Source organism: Echinops telfairi, unplaced genomic scaffold (genome assembly GCF_000313985.2).
Source record: "Echinops telfairi isolate 266 unplaced genomic scaffold, ASM31398v2 ScPeMD7_7465;HRSCAF=8503, whole genome shotgun sequence".
NCBI classification, from domain to species: domain Eukaryota; kingdom Metazoa; phylum Chordata; class Mammalia; order Afrosoricida; family Tenrecidae; genus Echinops; species Echinops telfairi.
The window spans coordinates 9,029,078-9,037,704 of NW_022111365.1; the positions used below are offsets into that span (position 1 = coordinate 9,029,078).

Consider the following 8,627-nt stretch of genomic DNA (forward strand, 5'->3'; position numbering starts at 1 on the left):
CAGAAAGAGAACATTAAAAAGGAAATTAGGAAAACAATACTATTCATGATAACCACTCAAAAGGTTAAATCCTTAGGAATAAACCTAACCAGAAAAGTTAAAGACTTGTACAATTAAAATTACAAATACTACCACAAGAAACTAAAAAAATGCCCACATAATGGAAACATGTTCCATGTTCCATGATCATGGATAGGAAGACTTAATATTGTGAAAATGTCAATAGTACCCAAACTACAAATATAATACAATTCTGATCCAGATCCTAATGTCATCCTTCAAAGAAATGGAAAAACTTATCACCAATTTTATATGGAAAGTAAAGAACACAGGTTAAGTAAAGCATTACCTAACAAGAACAATATAGGAGGCCTCTTACCTGCCAACTTCAAAACCTACTAGACAGTTATGGAAGTCAAAGTAGCCTTGTACTGGTACAATGATGAATATGTAGATCAATGGAATATAATATGCAACTCAGAAATAAATCCATGGACCTACAAACAACTAAGTTTTACAAAGGCCCCCAAAGCAAAACATACACAGGGGATGCGTCTCTTGAACAAACCACTTACTGTCATCGAGCTGATTCAGACTTATAATGACCCTGGAGGACAGGATAGAAGTGACCCTCTGGGTCTCTGAGACTAGAAATCTTTATGGGACTAGAAAGCCTCATATTTCTCCTGCGTTCAACAAATACTGCTTGGAAATTTTAATTTTAATTTTTAGAAGCATGAAACAGGACCTATACTTCATTCTCCACGTAAAAATGAACCCAAGATCAATTAAAAACCTAAGTGTAAAGACTAGAACTATAAAAATCAACAAGAAAAATTTAGGGACAAACTTAAGGGACCTAATATATGGCATAAACACACTATCAAAGATAATGAAAACCACCCACAAAACAGAAGACAAAATAGAGGACCGAGGCTTCCTTAAAAATACATTTATGTGTATCTAAAGGCTTCCTCAAAAAAGTAGAAAGAGAACACACAGAGGGGGGGGGGGGAATTGACAATGATATAGCAGATAAAGGATTAATCTCCCAAATCTATAGTAAACTATGAAAGCTCAACAAGCAAAAGATGAATAATCCAATTTAAAATGGGCAGAAGACATGAACAGAAAATTCAGCAAAGATAAAATCCAGGTGGCCAACAAGCTTATAAAGAAATGCTTTCGATCACTAGTCATTGATGCGATGCAAATCAAAACCATGATGAAATAACACCTCAAACTGGTACTTATAACAAAGTTAATACACACACACACACACAAATAACATGGTGGAGGGAATGTTGAGGGATTGGAACCCTCATACACAGCTGGTTAGATGGCATAACTGGACAACCACTGTGGAAAGTATGGTGGCACTTCCTCAAATAAATGGAAATAGAAATACTATTGATCCAGAAATCTTTCTACTTGGTATATACCCTAAACAAATGAGGAGCAAATTAGGAACAGATACTTGCACACCCATGTTTATTGCAGCACTATTCATAATAGCAAGAAGTTGGAAGCAACTTGGCTGGAGAAATGAATAAATGAACTTTGCATTGGAATACTACACCTTGCTAAAGAATCATGATAAATCTGTGAAACACCTCACGACATGGATGAATTTGGAAGACATTATGCTAAGTAAAGGTAGTCAATCACAAAAAGGCAAATACTGTGTGAGACCACTATTAAAAGATAAAAAATATCAAGAAAAAATATTTTCATATAAAGAGAAATCGACCTTGATGGCTAATGGAAATGGGGGTTGATGGAGGAGGCAAAAGGAGTAGCGGAAAAGCCAAAAATGAAAGGTGAATTTTTTTTTAAACTCTAACTAGGCACATAGTATGCCCTAAAAAACAAAACAAAACAAAACAAAAACCACCTCTCAATACTCCTTTTTAAGAAGCCATATTTACTACATCAATACAGACTTGAGGAACCCATGAGACTGTTGTCCTGAAATAGCCTTTGAACTTGGACCAGAAGTCACTCCCAATGGTGGTCTTCCATCTAAATTATAGATTGAGTTATGAAATGAACAATATCACTCCCGAGTAGTGTGCTCCCTGAAATAATCAACTAAATGGGACCAGTTAACATTGACCCTAAAAACAGAAGCAAGAAGGTGCAAAGAGACAGAGAAACTAGATAAATGGAAGCAGAATGGAAATAATGAGAATGTTAACACATTTGCTGACAGATTGTGAAAAATGTAACCAATGCCATGGAACAATTTGTACAAAAATCATTATATGGGAACCTAATTTCCTGTGTAAACTTATACCTGAAACATAATCAAATATTTTTTAAAAGAAATCACAAGCTGCTTTATCCCTTCGGGTGGAGTGGTTTCTGGGAAGATGTGCCTAAGGCTCTAGGGTGAATTAATAAGGTTTGGGGTAGAGAATTGAAAAGATGTCACTCAGCATTCTCCTGCCCTGCTGCCACCCTACTCCCACACCTAACCCATCTCTTCCTGGCCCCCAAGGCCACGCCCAGTTCTTCTAGGGCTTCTCAGGCTCTTCAACTGGCTCAGGGAAGAGTTCGGGCCCAGGCATCATGCTAGGGAGAGAATTGGGAGTGAGGATAGTGGCCATCGTGAGGGGTGGGGGGTCCAAACGTCACTCACAGGTTCCTCTGCACTGCTGGGAGGCTTTGCCACTGTTTGATTTGGGGCTTTTTCCAGTAGAGGCATCGTGGGAACTCCTAGACTGGGGAAACAGAAATGTAGACTTCAAAACAGAGAAAGGGTGTCATCAACATAAGGGCCACATAGACTTGCCATGGCCCCTAGAATGACAATCTATAGCCCCTCATTGCACCCCAACCTAGGAAGAGGTTAGAGAAAAACAGTAGTATACTTGTTGCAGACCAGCTCCAATTTCCTGACTTCTGGACTAGTCCCCTGGCCACAGTGCCCTCTCTGAACCCCTAAACAGAAGATAATGGGTCTTGAGGTGAGCCTCCAGTTAGGATTTGGTCCCCTGAGACTGCTATCACTCAGGTCCAGTCCATCCATCCCAGATACTACCCCAGGGCAGTGTTGGAGGGAGTAGGTCTAGGCCTGCCCAGGCTGATCCCAAGTAGCCACACCTCCACCTCTCTGAAGGGTCAATGGCAGAACATTTCTGTTCCTGCCTAGGGGTTCCAAAACATATGTGCTTTGCTGATTACAATCTCTCTTTTCCCACTGGACTGTGAACTCCATGAGGACTAGATCATACCTGGGGGCCTATCAAGGTGCCCTGCTTGTACAAAGATCAATGCTTATAAATGAAGTGATGAAGGCATGCATGTGTGTGAATTCATGAATAAGTAAATGAATGCATTCAAGGTACTCTGCAGCCCTGAAGTCCAGGAGGCCCTCTCTAGGTTGATTGGGAGCCTGGCTTGTGACCAGAGCAGAGAGGACCCTGGGACTTGCAGGAGGAGCTGGGAACTTGAGGAGCTTTTGGTCTGCAGGATCTCAGTGTCAGTGGCGGAAATGTGTGAATGCTGATATATGTAGTGCAGTGAAGGTGGGCAGCTGGGGTTCCTAGAAACCACTGGGCCAACCTGGTGTTTTCAAATTACTTTAGAAGTTCCAGTAGCAGTAAGCTAAAAAAAAAAAAAAAAAGTAAGCTAGGTCTAGAGGAGTAAAGGCAGATTTTTAAGGCTAATGAGGTTCCAACCTCTGTCTTCTGAGATTCCCCTAAGCTTAAACATCCAGAGGCACACACGAAGGACTTCCACCACCAACCCTCCTATTCCTATTCTTCTCCCAAAGAGCCTAAAGCCGATACTTGCCCCTTTTGAGTTGTGGCTCTGGACGAGGAACACATGTAGAGTGTTCACAGACACCTAGCAGGAGTGCTCTGAACTGAGGCACCTCAGGTGGGTGTGCTCAATTTAGGACCTACTCAGACCTACAAAGTGAAATCAGCGGGTCTAGAGGAGGGCCTGTCTGAGAGGATAGAGTCAGGTGGGAGGCCTAGGCACCCCTGCAGCCAACACCTTCTCTTGTTTTGGCTCTGGTGCCAGAGACAATGATGCAAAGTACTAGTCCTGGAGAGGAGTCTTAGACAGGAGCAGAGGAGCTGAATGATTTTAGTGATGTATTCAGAACCCTAGCAGGGGAGCGAGGAGGCCAAGGGGATGGATGGCACAGTTCTGCCAGTCAACTCTCCCGCCACCCTGGCTCTGGAGCCCCAGCGCCCAGACAAGGTCTGTGTGGATATGACTTGTGTTTTGTTTGTCTGTCTGTCTAGTGCCCTTCAGTCCATGCTCCCGCTGGCCTAGCTTTCAAAAACTGCCAGGTGTTCCAGTTCCGGCCAGGAAATCCAGCCCTGAATTTTAGATTGTCCCAGGACCCCAAGGACCCTGTCCGACCTCTCTCGGAATTGGCGCCACCTACAGCCACCACCCACTCTTTGCTCTAGCTTGGGCATTTTAGGAAATCAGGGCATGAGTGGATAAGGTGGGTGGAAGACCGGTGGAGATCCCCTAAGGGCAGAAAGAGCACCCTTGGCAGTTAACAGATAGGGTTAACAGATAGGGTCCAGATGGAGTGAGATCGTGAATCACCGGGTCCCGATGGTTAATCCCCAAGTCCTAGCTCCTAACTTCTCATTTTCCAGCACCACCACTGCAGGGACACCACCCTGGGCCAGGAAACACGAAGTGACCCAATGCGGCTTCCTCGCCATCCCCGACGGCCGCGGTCGTCCAAGACTCAAAGTCGAAGGACCTGGGGTCTCTCAGCTCTAATGCGGTCCTTGACTGAGACTTCTTCCCAGCCTGCTACCCTGGGAGCATCACTCCAGCACCGCGCTTGGCGGCCCGCCCCGCCTCACCTGCTCTCCTCCTTGGCTGCGGCGACAGTCGCGGAGCTGCACGAAGCTGGATGGGGACAGGCGAGAGTGGGGCGGGGGTGTGAGCGTCAGCAGCGCGGCGGAAGGGGCAGGCGCCTCTGTCTAGGTCCCTGCGGCCACCCGACTGGCTACGAACTTGCTGGCCGCGCCTCTCTGCCCCTCCCTACTCTCTTCTTTTCTCTTCCTCCTCCCTCCCCTCCCTCCCCTTTCTCTTCCTCTGGGTCCTCTGTTCCCCCTCCCGCAGCCTCTCAAGGTTCGAGGCAGCAACCTTTCAGACAAGCCTGGACGGCGCCTGTACTAATTCCACCTCTGGTGGGCTGAACCCCGGATGGGAAAGGGGGCTCAGAGCATTGGCCTGCTGGTACCTATTGTGTCCAGTCTGCTTTCCCCCTTCCCCCACATTCACATTATAACGCCGTTATCCCTACCTTGAACTCTGTGCCTCCCCAACCCCAGCTGGGATCAAATCTGGCTACACTCCCTTTCAGAATAATAATAATAATAATAATAAATGCTAGTTAGAGCCCCCTCCTATATTTCCACCTTACCACTGCTCACACTGTGGGTGGGGTGGGGTGGGAGGCAGTACAGACTGGTAAATCCTGACTGCAGAACTGGGGATGCTTAGGGACACCCAACTAGAGATGGATTCTCCCTCCAGACAATAGTCACTTCCCCCTGCAGAACTGAGGATGCTTAGGGACACCCAACCAGAGATGGATTGTCGCTCCAGACAATGGTCACTCCCCCCACCCCCCCAAAAAAAGGGTCCCACATATGGTCCCACAAGCAGAACAGGGATAGACAAGCACACCAGCAATACAGAACCTTCCCTCCATCCCCAAACTCAAACATACAGGTGAACCCAACCCCATACCTTTCTGTTGAATCACAGCTCCCTGGGGCCTTAAGAGCAGTGGGTTCAGCGTTGGGCTGCTCACCTTCAGCCATTCCAGAGAGAAAGATGAAGCTTTCTGCTCTCCAATAGATTTAGGTTCAGAAATCTTATGTGGGTGGTTAGGCTTCTTGGGCCTCCAGCTCTGGGACTGGGAGTGGCCTTCATTCACTAAAAGCCTTCATTCAGAGATTTAGTTGACTAAACTGGGCACAGGCTCCCACACTCTCATGCTTTTGGTTTTTTTCTACTCAAATCTACACCTGTCGGTTCACAGAGTAGACTCCTGCAAAGAGCCCAGAGCCCAGACCCACACACAACTAGTTCTCAAAAGAGCACACACATCCACACAAGCGCTCATCCCTGAAGACAGGGCCAGTTTTTCTTCTGTCCAGACAGCGCTCTCCTACTCCCTTCTGGAAGCTTGGACCTGGAGCTTGAACTCAGCTCAAAGTGAAGGCCAGGGAGTTCTGCTGCTGGTGCAAGGCGTGTCCCCTGGGGGCTGGGTCAAGCACACAGGTTCCCCTGCTGTGAGCCCCACTTGTGCTGGGCTCTAGGCAGGGGTGGACTGGACTATAAAGGGGAGGCTATGGGAGGGGGAGGGGGCTAGGAAGGTCAGTGAGTGAATGCCCTTGAAGTTGCTTCCCTCTTACTCATTCCCTTTTCCAGGCAGCAAAAGATCCCTTCGCGCTTGTGCCTGAATTGGCCCTTGGAAACCCGCATCACCCTCCCCTCTGCACGGGACCCTTTGCCGGGCCGCCCACTAGCACCACGACAAAGAGCATTCTCCGACGACAGACATGGTTTATTGACTTGGGCTGAAGGCACCGCGGTGCAGCGGGCCTGGTTGGCACTTGGCAGAGTGGGTGAAAAGACAGACGCAGAGTGGGTGAAAGGACAGACGCACGCACGCAAAGCAAAGACGCACGCAGAGGATCTCCATCATGGTGACCGGTGAGCCCCCGTCACCCCTGCTAGGTGTACATTCGATTCACAGGCTTTGATGCTCCACACCCTGTTAGACAAGTGGGATGGGGCACCGAGAGGGAGCTGAGGTAGGGGTAACCAAGACAGGAGGTCGGTGGGGAGCTGGGGTACTGGTTGAAAAGGGCCAGCCCAAAGCCAGACTTCCCCAGTGGGTACGCAGGGCAGCCACCAACCCGGACAGGGAGCGGGGGGGAGGGGGGGCGGCCCAGAGGAAGAAGAACCAGGCTACTAGCTGCGGGTGTAGTAGTCATTGTAGTCGTCTTCACACTCATCAAAGACACAAGGTGGGATGCCTGGCGCGCCTTCTGGACCCTGTCCCGGGCACTCACTCAAGCGCATGGCGTCGTACAGCCCCTGAGGGGGCTCGTCGAGTAGCACATCGCGCTCAGAGCGGGAGCGTGTTAGGAGACCCACTTTTCGAAGCAGCAGCAACACTGGCGCGTAGAGTAAGTTGGCTAGGCCCATGCCAAGGCTGAGCTGCGCAAAGCCCAGCGAGTGCACAATGTGCCCAGCCACGATGGGCCCCAGCGCGTATGCCACGGAATAGGAGATGTCGGCGATGGCGTAAACGCTGCCGTAGACGGAGACGTGGCGCACGTCCACGAGGAAGGCGAGCGTGGGTAGCAAAGCCGTGTCTACCAGGGCGATGCCAAAGCAGAGGCCGCAGAGCGAGACTACTAGCGGCCCGAAGGAGCGGCAGGCGGGCACGATGCAGGAGCTGGCACCGATCACCACCAGCCCGAGTGCGCCATACAGCCACTGCAGGTGTGGATAGCGCGCCGCCAGGCGCACAGTGAGGTAAACGCCGAGCACATGAGGCAAGAAGGCGGGCAGCCAGACCATGCCCATCTCCCACTCGGACGCGGCCATCGTGTGCTTCATCCATGTGGAGATAGTGGGCTCCAGGAACGCCAGCGGGATGTTGCAGGTGGTGAGCGCGCCAGCCACCACGGCGATGTAGGGGTCCAGCATGAGGCGGTGGATGGGCGTCCCCACTGGCAGGTTGGCCCGCGCCCGAGCTCCGGCCGAGAAGGGCTTGGCGACGAGCAGCAGCAGCAGCGCGTCGAGCAAGGACACGGCCGCGAGCACCAGGAAGGGCACCTGTTTGCCCGCGAACTCGTAGAGGATGCCTCCGAAGGGCGGCGCCACCAGGCTGCCGAAGCTGATGAAGGCCAGGGCCACGCCCAGCGCGCGGCTGCGCTCGGGCTCCTCGGGGTACTTGTCAGCGATCATGGCGATGCCAGACGTGTCCGCGAAGGCCGAGCCCAGGCCCTGCAGGCTGCGGGCGGCGAACAGGGTGGCGTAGTCCTCGGCGAAGGCAAACAGCACCGTGGAGGCGAACATGACAGCCAGGCCGATGATCAGCGGCACGTCGTAACTCATGCGGTCGATGAAGGGGCCGCTCAGCGGGTTCACTAGCAGTTGAAGAATGGCCTTGGAGGCAAAGAGCACCCCTATCTTCACGTCTTCGCTCTCCGTCGGGTAGCGGGGCCGCAGGGCCGACCTGGAGGGCCCGGCAGCCGTCGGGGGCGCCGAGCCGTTGGCCGCGGCGGCGCTGCCATTGGCTGGAGGGGGGGTGGGCGGGATGGGCACCCACACCTCCGGGCTCACCGTGGGGCTCTCGCTGCCGCCGCGCATGTGGGCGATGTAGTCGGGCACAATGGGCACGATGACCATGTACAGCATGTTGTCCAGGAACAGCGCCACGCACACGATGACCAGAACCAGGCGTCGCTGCCGCCTGGGCTCCTGCAGCGCCGCGCCGACCTTCTCGGACAACTTGGCCGCTGCCGCCCTGGCCTGGCCCGCTGGCTCCTGGGGCTCCATGGCCCCCTGCCCCCACCGCTGCCCTTCAGACGTCTCCGCTGGGCCCCGGGAGGGCG

At 51.4% G+C, this 8,627-nt stretch overlaps 2 protein-coding genes across 2 annotated transcripts in view; both read right to left on the reverse strand.

The window, feature by feature from the left end:
• CHAT (choline O-acetyltransferase) overlaps positions 1-2,713 on the reverse strand; it is a 56,339-nt gene extending 53,626 nt beyond the window's left edge. The window contains exon 1 of the mRNA XM_004716258.2: positions 2,642-2,713. Coding sequence (XP_004716315.1) covers positions 2,642-2,707 — 66 coding nt within the window. The 5' untranslated portion in view covers positions 2,708-2,713. The remainder of the gene's footprint in view (positions 1-2,641) is intronic.
• A 3,831-nt stretch (positions 2,714-6,544) lies between these two features.
• Positions 6,545-8,571, reverse strand: SLC18A3 (solute carrier family 18 member A3). The gene has a single exon (XM_004716235.2). It carries the CDS (start codon positions 8,569-8,571, stop codon positions 6,973-6,975), a length of 1,599 nt encoding a protein of 532 aa, XP_004716292.1. The 3' UTR covers positions 6,545-6,972.
• Between the last annotated feature and the right edge of the window lie 56 nt (positions 8,572-8,627).